General features: G+C 50.6%; 1 protein-coding gene across 1 annotated transcript; it reads left to right on the forward strand.

Annotated features, from left to right (window-relative positions):
* Nucleotides 1-2,624: 2,624 nt before the first annotated feature.
* LOC131215032 (uncharacterized) lies at nucleotides 2,625-4,094 on the forward strand. The gene is made up of 3 exons (XM_058209408.1): nucleotides 2,625-3,390; nucleotides 3,457-3,637; nucleotides 3,701-4,094. The coding sequence occupies exons 1-3, from the start codon at nucleotides 2,625-2,627 to the stop codon at nucleotides 4,092-4,094; spliced, it is 1,341 nt and encodes a 446-aa protein (XP_058065391.1).
* The last annotated feature ends 9,725 nt before the right edge of the window (nucleotides 4,095-13,819 follow it).

The raw sequence follows: 13,819 nt of genomic DNA on the forward strand, positions 1-13,819 counted from the left end.
TTGATCTATTAGATCATAGCCGCACGGATCAGTGGCACGGAAAATTGTCGCCAGCCAGCGTGTGGTAGCAAAAGTTTGAGTTACGAGCGAACGAAAACCAACCCAAGGATCTGTCGGAGAAACAGACGAACACGCCAATCGACATCGGTAACTGTTGTCTGCTTTTTGGCGTTGATAAATACATCAAACCAATGTATTGCGTACCGTTCCTCCTGCTATATAGCCGCTACTTATTTTAAAAGGTGCTATAAAATTCGATTCCAGTTCGGTGCCGTTCGTCGCCATTCATGGTCAGAAGTAGAATGAAGTAATTATAGAATGCAAAATTATTTAATAACTCCCCGCGATGATGGAGATAATTTATAATTTACGACCCACCACCATGACCCCGACACAGAGACAGTCTTAAACTCCCATTCCTGCTGCAGCTGTTGCTGTTCCGTCGCGGACCAATCCCACTTCGAGGTTAATGTCGGATTCCCATCGGCCCTCCGAGGTCCGAGACCGAGATTATTTCTCTCTTTTACTTAATTGCAAATGGCTCTTCCGCCTTTTGCGCTGCTCGCCGGTTGCCATTTCAGGCGCATAAATCATTATATTCATTATCGATTTCAATCAATTAGTATGTTGCGCTGAGCGTCAGCGTCGCCAGCGTCAGCGATGAGTGAGAGATGAGCTGATTGCAGCACGCCGGATGATGAAGATCCGCCTTACCGTCGAGATCACGCTCGATCCGTGCCATAAATCACAAATCAGCCGGTCGCTGCGTCGATGCACTTGCGGGTTACTTCCTGTTCTTGGCAGAACCCTGTCCAATCGCCACCTAACTCCTTAACGAGATTGCACGTGAAGGCAGGTGGAAGATTTTGGCAAAACCCCCAGCTATGCAAAAAAAGTCCATTTTCGATGGAACCGTACAACTTCGACACGGTGTAGCAATCGGTTCGCGCTGGTCGCTAATAGAATATTTAATAGAATTCGGCGACCACTTAGTCTCGCCATTTGTCTCGTTCAAAAGGGGCGAATCGCGCGAATCTGATTCCATCCCATAACGGCCCAGCAATCTAGCATCGTCGAAGGTCCCACTGCCCATAATCAATCAATTAAAGACATGCACAATTTGCCACACACCGAGCGCCGTATCAGATCGAGTCGCCGGGGCGGTAAACATGGCCCAGGCGAGCCCGAGTCCCCAGACACGGTGGCCTAGTTGACTGTAAAAGGGTACTCTGCATCCAACTACCTCCACGACGGGCGGGCAGGGCCTCCATTCGGTGATTTCACGCGAGCAATTATGTGCGACTCCCCAGATCCAGGCAGTGTTCCGGAGAGGTCCCTCTGCACACGCAGCACACGTTTCCTTCTGTGTGTGGCTGACCATGGCTCGCCGAAGGAGGAAACGAATCCTCACCTTGTGGGTGGCGGGCGGATGTGGGTTGCGTGTGCGAAGGCCGTCCCGATCGTTGTTCGACCATCGGAATCGTGCCCCACAGACAAACACCGGAGTTTGTTAATTTGTTCTAAATTGAAAACATATTATGTCACGGCAGTAATTGGATTCGACTACCTCACGACGTCCTCGGCACGCTGATGGGGAAGGGCCAAAAGTATTGATTAATGATCGCCGGGGCCGGGCCCGAGAGATCCTTCGAGTCCTTGAGGTGTTGCGTGCCGCTGACACTGGGCAAGGTTTTGTGGGGCAAGGCACACTTCGGTGGCTCGCTGGCTGGGTGGTGGAGATCGGAACTACGCCATTCATGTGGCGCCGAGTCAGAGAGCAGCGGAGACACCGAGGGGACCTTTAAACTTGAACTTCAAAACTGTGGAGCTGATGCCGGGTGGGTGAAGAGCGTGAGTTGTGGGTCAAATACACATATACACATGCGCCGTGCCTCGCTACAAGTGTCCACTTTTGTCCGGAGTTTGCTATTTTGGAGTTCCCGGCCTTGGCGGAAACGATTAGCTGTGTGAGGCTGGCCCGGCAGCCACCGAGAGGCGTAGCTAATAACGGCGGACGGGATGGAAACGTTTGCCTAGCGTCGTCGAGTGTTAATAGGACACCTGCTGGAGCTGTTTGGCCAGCTGCGCTTGCGGCAGGTCCGTTTGACGGTGGCGTTGATTTCGATTCGATTCGCCTGTCACGTGGAGAAGGTTGTGGGTTTTTGTTGTTTGCAGCGCCACACGTCACGAGTTCCGGCCCGGGGGCACCCCGGTATCCTTGACCGTGGTCAGAGCCTTAGTTTTGAGAATTTGCTGCCCCCGGCCATCGGATGGTTTCGGTGTCACGTGTGAAGGTGAAATTGGTCTCCCACCTCCAGGGAACAGGGAGCTCCGTGTATTGAAATGACTCCTTATATGGGGGTGACGGCGCTCCAATGGGGTGCTTCTTCAGCCGAGTGCCATTTGCATTACTTAAGCATTATTTGCTTTAGATCGGTGAATGGTCAAGGTAACGACGCATTATGCAACCAAAAAAGCCCGATAGAGCGTAGAGGGCGCTGTAGCTATTCAATCCAGAAGTGATCCTAGTACACCAGGTCGATGAAGAGAGTGCAGACAATTCCCGCGTATCGATCGTAGTAGACATTGTACTATCAGTGTTCAGTCAATCAGTTCATCGCGTAATGTCGTCCACCAGTTTGGTGCGTCCCGGACTTACAACGCCGTTCTCGAAACAGCTGGCCCAGATCAGGGTACGCCTGCGGAAGAAAGTGTCCGTCCTTTCGGCCAACGATGTTCGGCGGGCGCGCATCCCCTACTACGAAGCCATCGCCAGTGAGCTGTATGAAGAAGGAAACACAAACGCAGCATTCTTGGTGCTAAGCCTGATCAAGTACGAGGACCAGCACGTATGGCCAACATCGGACCTGTCGGTCGAGTGTCGCAGGCTGTGCTACTCCAGCAAGCTCCTAGACTACTTCCGGACCGCACTGGCGAGCATCGAACGACGAAGGGAACGGGAGCAGTACGAACAGGAAGTGTTGGAGTTACTGGCCGTAGCCCGGAAATTTGCGTCGGACCCGGAGAAACATTGGATGGCGCATCAGTTCTTTTTGATAACACTCGAACGAAACTCTGACTGCAGGCCGGCAGCGTGCCGCCTGAGAACGGAAGCCATGGTGCGTTACTACTATGGCAGGTTTTTGATGGTACAGAGGAAAGAAATTGAGGCTATGAAGCAACTCCAGCTGGCAGATGCGGCTGTTTCAAAGGCCATCTTCGAGGGGTATCCGGTTGGGGTCTCGCTGGACGAGAGTGGCGAAAGTCTGGACGTTGCCATCAACTGTCTGCTGTTTCGCGTTAATCATAACGCGGCAGAAGACTGCAAGGAGTCACCGATGTGGATGCGTGGACAGTACATTCGAGATGCCCACCAGGCAGCTCTGAAGAGTAAGACTCCAGTCGGATCATTTTCTCACCGAGGATTCACAGTTTCTTATGCTTTGCGCTCTGTAGCTCAGAAGGCGACGATCATGTCGGAGTCGTACATCGACTACGGACACTTCCTGTCCACCGAGGGCCACTACCCGGAGGCGTTGACACTGTACAAAAACGCTGCCCGACAGGCCGAACTCGACGGTTCCAGACCGGATCTGCTGTGTAAGGCGCGTATCGCTCAGGCGTCCACCTATCACCGGTAAGTACCAAGCTCCTGGAGGTTTTACATCAGAACCTTGGTTCACGTCACTGTCTCTCCCAGTCTCCGGGAAGGGACAAAGTGTAAGGCGATGTTTCAGCTCGTGGATCGAATGACCAGCCGGGATGAGCTATCGCTCTGCCGAGCATCGTATCTGCACGTCGCGGCCACCATTGAGCTGGAGGAAGGCGGGTCGAGTTGCGAACCGCAGTCCGCCGAACGGTTAATGGCCAAGTTACGCCAAGCCGGCAACATCTACCAGCACTTTCAGAAGCCCGATAAAATGATAGCGGTCCGCTGCCTAGAGGGATTGGTCCGGGCGGACGCTCAGTTCGCCGCGTACGTCAACCTGATCCCGGCCGCCGTCAGCACTTCCGATGCCGCCCTTTACCGGATGATCGATTGGCTCGAGGAGGCTCGCGTACCGCAGCGCCATGAATGGGCACCGGACGAGTAAAGTTCTGGGCAGTGGTTCTAGTCCGAGGTTCGATAGAATACGAGATTTCGGAGCAAAACGCGGGGTGGGGTTCCAGTTTGGCTGTTGTTTTGTCGACCGCCGTCGAATTCTTTCGCTGCGGGATCTCCAACTTTACGGTGCGGGAGTGGGCTGGGTGAGTGAGGCCAAACCTTGCGGATAATAAAATTCTTTTGCGAGCCAATTAATTAATCAAACAAGATCAACACCTGGCCCAGCGGGATCCGGTGTGGCGAAAAATGGCTCTCGTTCACCCCGTTGGGAGGTCCTGCATAGGCTGTTGAAGTGGAGTGCCCACGGTAGGGGGTCATCGATCTGGACGGATCTCGTTTTGGGGTGGTGTCCATCGATCCGCTCCCCTCGGGGGTCATTTCATTCATTGAGGTTGGCAAACTTTGCACATAAAACCGAAGGCAGCATCGTTGGTGGGCCGGGCCGTTGGTGTCTCTTTGCTGTTCCCATTAACATCGTTGCTGGACTCCGGAGGTTTTGCTAATTTGTCCGCCATTCCGGGCGGGCCAACCTTAATCTCTTTCCCGATGTGTGTGGGGCGAAGATACGAGTCGCGGATGAGCCGCGGATCAGACTCTGACGGTTGACGTATCAATTTGGTGGACCGCGCATGTAATTAGCAGATCGATCGGAACGATGTATTTTGTTCTGTGTCTGACTGTGGGTTTAACGGTGTTGTATTCCGCAACATTGAAATTGTTGGCATTGCAGCAGTTAAAATGCGCCGTTTTATGTAACACAAATTGCATCACAAAAATAAAACGAGCGCAAGGTTAAGGTAGTGAAAGCATAATACAATCGCACCACGAAAGTGATTCATGTTAAGGGCGCGGGCTGGGAATGAAAAATCATATAAAAGGGAGCAGTGCCTGGTTGGACCGTTCTTATGTCACGGCTCGCCCTCACGCGCAACAGGTAACATGCAATGGCGCTATCGTCCTGCAGGATTTGTCCGATTCAAGGAATTCCCCTGGGACTCTGGTATTGAGTTTTGAATTTTTTCCATTTTTCGTCTGTGGTTCGGGTTGTGTTTCGGTTGTGGCTGACACGGAGCTCTGGTGTCCATTGCAGCGTGTTGCTGTTACGTATTCAGCTCGCCGGTCGCTGGTCACATGCGGTGCACCGCAATGCACCGCGCCCCAACAGAAACGAGTGCACTCTCACGGGTTGCACTTTTCGTGCCAAGTTGCTCTAGTTTTGGGCGGCCGGTGAATGTTATTGTTACTCTGGACGCGCCAGCAGTGGCGAAAGGGTGAGCGAAACGGTCGCCGCCATAAAGTCTTGTCCCCTTTTGTGTGCACAGAAACGGGGTCCCCCGTTTAAGAGCATTTGGAATCAAATTTTACTTGTTGTACCTATTCGAGATGCTGGGGCCACAATCCTGCACGCCGAGTGTCACCGAGAAATAGGTCCCCCTTTCGGGGTGGTGATCGTGAGGGTTCATGTTGGCGGACTTTAACTCACGAAAACACGACATGGAATCGATCCCTGGTCAGAGGCCGTCTCCGGGGGCTCCCCGTCGCGGTTCGGGCAATAAATATTGTTTCACACATTATGCTGACAATACCGGTAAAGCAATTTATTTGAACCACTTGACTTGGAACTCTGCATGCGAAGTGCGGTTTACCATCAGCGTTTCGTCCTGCACCTCATCTCCGTTTCTTCCTTTAATTTATCTTCAAATAACAACAATTTTGAGAGGTCTAGCACTTTCCTCAGCAGCAGTCGCTTCAGAGAGGAAAAAACACCGAAGATCCAGTGTCGCCCTCGCGGCTGGCACGGAAATATGACGTGGAACCAAACTAGGAACCACAACGGGAGGAATAAATATCGACACCAAACAAGAAGTGAAACATGCCGAGAACCGGCCCCAACACAATCACTATTAAGGAGCCAGCACCACCAACACCGCACAACGATCCTAGATAGCTTTCTCGTTCCGTTCCAGTGAAACTCCAGGGCCGGCCAAGCAGTATTACCGGTATTATTAGTATTATTGGCTCGTTTTTGCCCCAAAACATCTCGTTAAAAGTTGCGGGCAAAAATGGTATGCTAATTTATTCAAATAATCATCACTCCATAGCTCTGGGTGCCTGGGCGGTGCTTCATCTTGGTTGTCTTGGTCTTGGCGACGGCTTTTAGCCGAGATCGAAGATCTTCAGGGTTCCCTCGGAGAATTGGTGCGCCGTACTGGGACACTCTGGCCGCTACTATTTTTCGGAAATTTCTCTCTCTCTCTCTGGGGTTGACAAATAAAGAAGGTTTTTATCAGCTGTCCGTAGGTACCGGTTACATCTGGATTCTTGCCGGCTAAGTCAACGAAACACATCTGATCCCCGGAAAAATATGATGCCTCTGACTTTGATTGAAAAAACATTAAAGTAAATTTTCGGACCTTCTCCCCTTGGAGTTCCGTTTTGGCAAAATTATTAATGTCGCTACTTTCCGATAATCGACACAGAACGGTCGCAGGGATTAGTCCATGAAAAATAATTCCGATTTCAGCGCAACATGGGGCGGTTCTGGCACGGCTTAATGGGTCCGACCGCCGAGTGTCGTTAGCTTGTGGGTCGTGAAATAAATCACAGCCCTTTTAGTGGTCGACGCAGTGCACAGCATGACTCATTTTGCGCCGAAAGAGACGGGCGCACGGACGACAGCGATAACGAGGACCGCGCAGAACCCGGACTCCCGGATAGGCCGGGAGTCGCCAGAATGTCTCCCGATATCGCCGGTTCCCATACATTCGGCGGCGACGGCGTCTTTTTCCGGGCGACAACTTCTCCGGCAGAGGATAAAAGGTTTTATTTTATACGATTCCATGTGCAACTCTAACGATACGAAATCGAAAGGTTTCGCCTGTTTTTTTTGGCTGGTTGTTCGCGTTTCGACCATGTTCGACATTTACAGTGCCATCGTTCGGCAACGACCGCGCGACGACCGATCGACGGTCGCATAAAGTCTGGCCGATACTTTTCCCAAAGCCGATTGCCGCCCCGATGCTGCGCTGATGGAATGATGTCATGCTGTGTGGCGGGAAGTATTTTTGAATATTTAACTTCTCTCCAGCGGCCGTTTCGGCGTGGCGGCATGTTTAGTGTGCCTTTTTTTTTGTTTCGGTTTTGTTGGGTGGACTTTGCTGAGGGGTCATGACGTTGTTTTTTTCCCTGCCGAAAGAACCCGCTGGCCTGGCCCGAAACTCCTGGCCCGTAGTAGAGAGTGAAACGAAAGCTTATGCGAAAGCAATAAAATGTTTATCAGCTTCATTTGCATAATTCTTTCCATCTGCGCTCTCTTTCTTTCCCGTTTTCTCCTCGGTCAAACGTTTCTGGTCGTACCGATCGGCTCCCACGAGTGCGTAGTGCGATCTTTCACGACCAGAGTCCCGGGCTAGCAAATTTCGATACGTTTTTCGCCTCTTTCTTCGAGGCTCAATCTGGGTTTGAATCTGATCGAGATGATTTGGTGTGTGTGCGGCGTTAGTGGTTTAGTTACTTAGTTAGTTCTTTTAGTTAGTCGCTTGGCTGGCTGATGATGGCGGGGCAAAGAAAACGATCGCAACACTAGCAGAACATGGGGATAGGCAATCCACAATAAATTATCACGATCGTACAGAAGACGCAGTTTTCACGCACGAATCACGGCGAAACAAATCGTAGTAAAAAACGGGGCTTTCAATAGATCGGTGTTTGGTGATTGTTTACTAGAGTTTAGGTTACACTCCTTCAAGTTATTATATTAATGGTATGTTGGTAACAACACCAGAATCTCAGTAGTGGGGCTATAATGATAAGCGCCCAGCAGCTGCCATCCTGCCAGAGACTTTCGATTCCTCTTTCGATATTACGACCCACGAGCCTCCAACAGAGGGAGATTATCCTAATGTTATAGTGTCATTCGACAGAGCTTAAAGCTCCCGGAATGGTAGCCGGGGTTTAGAGGGTCGTTGTCAGTGTTTAGATTTGTCAGCAAATGACTCACCCGCCGATTGCGGAAATGGGACACTCTTCTATCCGCCCGATCGATGTGCATCAACTCCGCGATTGCGAAACAGGGGCTGTGCCGGACCTTGCCAATAAACGGTTAAACTGTTTGGATCCGTAGCGTCCTTAACCTTTATCGATTTTTACGAACCACCGGAGTAGCCGGAAGTTTGCCTAAACGGTTTTACATACATTAGTTTCCGGTGCAGTTTGACCGGCGGATTCACGTTGCCATCACTTTTATGGCCCCCCATAAATTTGTTGCGGCTCGTTGATGGATTTGACTGCACTTTGGGTTGGGTTTTACTTTTCATAGACCGGTTTGACAGTCACCCGAAAGTGCTCCACATTTCGCAAACTTAGTTCACGACAGTTGGTCAGAATTTCTTCACACGCTACTGCTGGCCTTCGGTTCGGTACGGACAAACGATTCCAGCAAATGACGGTGACTCAATAAAAGACTCATTTTCCTTTCTTGTTCACCGGTCATCGCCGCCGGTGTTTTTTCCGTCTCCATTTCAACAATAACCTTCCTCGTGAGCATCTTTCCGCGAGGAAATCGTGACACGGTGTGCGAAGGTGCGAAAGCCGAGAGCGCCGTTCGTCGTTGGAAGTGCCCACCGCATACGGTAATGATTGTGGTTACGTAAGGACATCATCTGGCCACCACGCGGTAGCCGGGGGGGCGGCAGCTGCATGCGGCAGAACTTCTTGTGAAAGGTGATGCGACCGTTGGCCATTCGGTATTGCATATGTAAAATATTGTTTCCCCATTGCTCGTTAGAAATTTCTTCGACATTGCCGTTGAACTTACTGAACTCCGTTTGTGTAATGAATTGTGGAATTTTGGAAAGTGAACGCAGGCTTGGGACACCATTCTGTCAGGGACATCTTTACGCAAAGCACGCATATATGGTCACAATTGTCGGCTGCGTCTCAGAGGAACTTCATCGAGAAGGCCTGGCGTGTCCTAAGTTAAGTCCTAACGCACGTACCATAAGGTTCTTTCGACAAGTCTATCGTCGGCCCCGTCGATCGTACGGCGTATGGCTGTTATTTTTAACAAGATTACCTCACTTGATGTGTTTATTTATTCGATGTTTCATCCGTGGTCTGTGGCGCTGTGGCGCTTCTCTTCTTCCTAATACTGATTGATCGCGTACGCGTCACCGCCATTGCACAGCGCTGCTTCATTTGTCACAATTTTGCACATCGTTTCATTATTAGCGTTGTGTCTCTCTCTTTCTTTATATTTCTCACTCGCAATCTTCTCTCTGTTCTCTGTCGCTATTCTGGGAGCTTGTGTTGTGTGATAAAATATGCTACCCCCAGGCACAAACAGCAAGTTCCACTTGGGCAGGCAGCGATCGGCGTCCGGCTTTTGCATATATGATATATTTTCTGCTAATCCTCATCGATCACCGATCGGCTGCGCACTACACTACGGTCGCCAAAGGCCAGTGCCAGAGATTCATTAGGCGCCAGGCGATTAGGCAAAGTCAGCCAGGTTTCCATTTTTTCTTTCACGAGAAGTTGCCACGAACCAAACGAGAGCTTTTGGTTTCTTTCGAAAACAGTCGTTTTCGCCGGGCAATACTTCCGCCTGTTCGGGTGGCCTTTCCTACTGACCTAGCTGCCTTGCGGGGACGATGGCACCTCTAGGTTGGTTGCGGTTGCCTCCCAGGGGGTTGCTAACCCTGGCGACCTTCATTAGTAACGTACTAATAAATCCGTTCGCTATGATAAGCGCAGATTAATCATAACTATTCCGCGCTGGTGCCGATGCTGATGCTGCTGCGTGTAAAGCTTCTAGCGCAGGGTATCATGGTCTTGGGCATTAGTTTATCGCACACGAAGCTGCGCGCTTTGGCAGGTGATAAGATAAGGCTCAATCAGTGCAGCGCGTTCTGGTAATCTTGCAACGCGATCTGCCGTTGGGCGCTGGCATTCCCGCTGGTAATGCCTGCAATGGAAGCCGAGCAAACGGGAGCGTAATTTGCGTAATGAGGTGCAAATGCACTTCACCAGCACCAGCGGCAGGCATCTTGCTTACGCCTTGTTAGCTCGCCGCCTTCCTGGCTTTTGTGGCTACAAATTAATCTTGTTTGCAAGCTCCGGCGACTACCGCATGTAGGCATCGATCCATTTGTCAGACGTCGCGGCGAGCTAGATAAAGGGCAGCGATAATAAGCGGCATGGTTCTAGTTTTAGGAGAAAATTCGAAATGATATAATGCGCTAACAGATTACATTGGTGGATCAGATTTCCATTCGTTTTGATTCTGATATGCTGCGTCCAGGAACTCTCGCTCTTACGTAATGAAGTAAATGCCCATCATTAGCTCAATGCCCATCAAACCGGGTGGGCGTATGTGGGGCCCAGGATCGTGCATGTTGCATTTCGTTGCCCGCCACACAATGCAGCTCAAACCGCAGCTCACCGCCATTGTTCGCCATCGGACAGCGGTGGTCGACGGTTGACGAATGTCTCCAAGTGCATTCGTCTGTCACCGCACAACGGTGGGTCTCGCTTTTATGTTTCCATTTCCATACGTCGCCATAATCGGAGCGCGTCGTCCCCGGCGTCGGGATCTCTAATTCGATCTATCATTAATCATGGCACGGTTATGTTGCGGTCAGCCCAGCAGTCCTGCTCCGAGGCATGCGGGGGATGACTAAGACTAAGTGACATAAAGTGAGTTCGGGGTCGATGTTATGTGTGGGAGTTGTGCAAGCATTCCAAGAAAGAACTCTCTACCGCTCTACCGCTTACTGTCAGTTCGAGGTAATAGATTTCCAATAATTTCTTCCATTGACATTTCGAACATAAGCTGATGCCGATCTATGTTGCTGTCTTCGGGTGGGGTTTCTCATGCCAATTGAAACTTTAATCGTAAATGCTAAAATCGGCGAACGGCGCAAAGTATGCTCCAATTGTTGTATGCTCCAGGTGTTTGCTGAAGGCTCACAGTAGGTGTCGTACTTAAGGTGTCGACATTACGATCGGGTGCAGAGCTAGTTCAACTTCATGCGGTCAGCTTTTTTATTTGGGTTAAAAGTATGAAATTAGCCACCACCTTATTAATATGGTTGACCAGGCGTGTTGCAAAATGCGTCATCCGGGCGGCTAAAGTGCGTCAAATAAATAAAATGAGGCCTATAATTTGGGCGCATTAATCCGTAACGTCACGAGTTGACGTGTAAGAATTGCATCCAAGCTAGGCTGGGCTCAGATGACGACAACGAAAACGGCCAAATACTAGAAATTATAGCCCGCAATTTTCTAGCTCCGGGCTATTTACAGCTGCAACTTTATTGTTGCTCAGTTTCGTCAGTCGCTCGAATTCGTCGCTGCGTAAAGAAAGCTCTGAAGGACAAACGAATAGCGATAAATGGCATAGCATCAGCGCAAAAAACCGGGGGCCAATCCGCGGATTAATGCACGAGGTATGTGTTTAGTGGCAAATGGATGTGTTTAAAAATTACTCTCCATTTGAAGGGCAACCGATTGCTTAAGTAACAATCAGCAGTCAATCGGTTTACTAATAGCTTATTATTTAACTCACAAAACGTCACACGGCGCCGACGGCGCTTTGGCGCATTATGAAACGTGTAACAAACACCCCGTTCGTTTAGGGCCCAAACCAAGGCTACCTCAGTTTGGATGTCTTTTGGGCTGTCCGTCAAAACCGGCGTCGGTTCTTTTTTTTTAAATAAAAATAGCTTTCCCCTCGGTCGTGACCAGTTGGTTGGGCCCTATTTCAAGCACTGCCCTTCAAATGCTGCTGATCGGTCGAAGAAATGGAAATCGCACTTCTCGGAGCTCCCCGTGACGACGAACCATCAGCGGGATCCTTCCTACGGGGAAAGAAAGGCGGGGAAATTGCTGTCGACCGCAGTTCAATACTTAATCGATATGTTTACTTACGTCCCGTGGCATGTGCTGCGATACTCCGAGACAAGTAGCTCAAAGTGCCAGCCCATCAAAGTTGAGAGGATGACGTTCGAAGCGGTCTCGGGAGATTGCCTCCGTACGGGTGCTGTTGGCCCCAGTGTTTAATGTAATTTCGTTGGAGCATATTGGGTGTTATGTAACGCACGGCCCGGGTGGTCACAACTAGGACACAACTACGGTTCTCGCGTGCACAGGAGGTCCCTGCGGAGTGCCGTTAAAATGTTGCCAAGAAAGTGCCTAGTTGGTTTCGTTAGCCATGCACTAGAGGTTCCATTACAGGGAGTGACACTCTCCTGACAATGCCGGCTGTGATTGTCACCCGAGGGGCCTGATACAGCGAAATTCTTTTCCCCCTGTGTCTTAGGCTATGTCACTGAGCAGAAGAATAGGAACTACATACTGCGTCTCGGCTGGCAAGTGGCAGTGGTTTTCTCTTTTATGTCCTACGATTCATTTAAAATAGTTCTCTCTTCTTGAAGGTCCACGCGAACTCGGCATCGACACTGTTGTGGTTGTGGCCTCCAGCACCGATCGATACTCACTTCGATTACGTGAACTGGCGATTGTGCGCCAAGAAGGCGAACCAGATGAAGGAACAGCGATTACGACGGCCCAAAGCCTGTCAATCGGCCCGCCAACAATATACACGCTTGCTGCGGCCGCTGCATGCCCGCTGGGGACTATTTGTGGCTGCGGAACGCTAATGGAAGAAGGAAGCATGGTCAAGCGGTGGTCCGAATGTGGATCGAATTTCTTCGCTTCGAGTACGGCACGGCGGCCGAGAATGTGTCCCTTGGTCGATGTTTTTAAGATGTATTTATGCATGTACGGACGAGATCGAAGGGAGATATGATCCGTGTTTGATGTTGCAGGCAGCGCGCGCCGGAGAGAATACGTGGGATTTTGGGAAATTGGAAATTAATTGTAAAGTCGTGATGATCGCGATCTGGCAAAGCGATCGCGGCGGCAAGCCGATGCATAATGGGTTACGTAACGGGTTTGGTGTGCCGCGAGGACCAATAGAAATTAATTCCAGCTGACCTCCGCGACACGGAAGTTAATTGGGAAATTGAATTCGATCGAACGGCGAGAATTGCGAGTTCAGAATGAATGCAACTTACTTGATGTAAGCTGCTATGAAGGCGGTTTTTAAAGGTAATTTTTTCCAAACCCTTGATCTGCCTGAAAGTGTGGATTTTTTTAAGTAACGTTTCATCTGCACCTCAAACTGCAACTTCCACAACGATGGCGCACGCCACAGTTCCCGGGTATTTTCAGAGCATGATGGGAGAGTTTAGTGTGTTACGCCGATGCGGAAGCAGATCGCAACCGATCGCGGAGCGCCCATCGCGGAGCAGCCATCGCGGTTCAGTTCCTGTGTAATTTTTCCCTGTCTCGCGATGAAGCGCACGATATCGCCCAAAAGGTTAACAAGGTAGTGCCCGAGATCCCAAAGCACGACGCTCGACGCTCGGGCTTATGGTGTCCTACAACGGCCGAGCGCGGGAAGTTCAGTGTGAGCCTCGACATAATTCAACGGCTACGCCCGGGGTTTTGAGCTCCGAGTGGGTAGCACGTTGCAACGGAGCATTGCGTGCCCGTTTTGTTTAAAGATTCTCACACCCCGGAGGCTGTTGAAAGATTTTATTTATTTTGTTCACCCGTTTGTTCCTCTCGGTTGGGGGATGCAGCGGATGCAACGTCGCTACCAGCCGCCGTCAGCCGGTTGCAAACGCTTCGCAGACGCACTTCTTTCTT

This window comes from Anopheles bellator, chromosome 1 (genome assembly GCF_943735745.2).
Source record: "Anopheles bellator chromosome 1, idAnoBellAS_SP24_06.2, whole genome shotgun sequence".
NCBI lineage: Eukaryota > Metazoa > Arthropoda > Insecta > Diptera > Culicidae > Anopheles > Anopheles bellator.

Bases quoted from the DNA above. Each gene is read 5' to 3' on its own strand.
- LOC131215032 (XM_058209408.1), top strand. From the start codon at position 2,625: ATGTCGTCCACCAGTTTGGTGCGTCCCGGACTTACAACGCCGTTCTCG. The intron at 3,391-3,456 runs GTAAGACTCCAG...TGCGCTCTGTAG, and splicing joins CCACCAGGCAGCTCTGAAGA to CTCAGAAGGCGACGATCATG. The intron at 3,638-3,700 runs GTAAGTACCAAG...TGTCTCTCCCAG, and splicing joins CAGGCGTCCACCTATCACCG to TCTCCGGGAAGGGACAAAGT.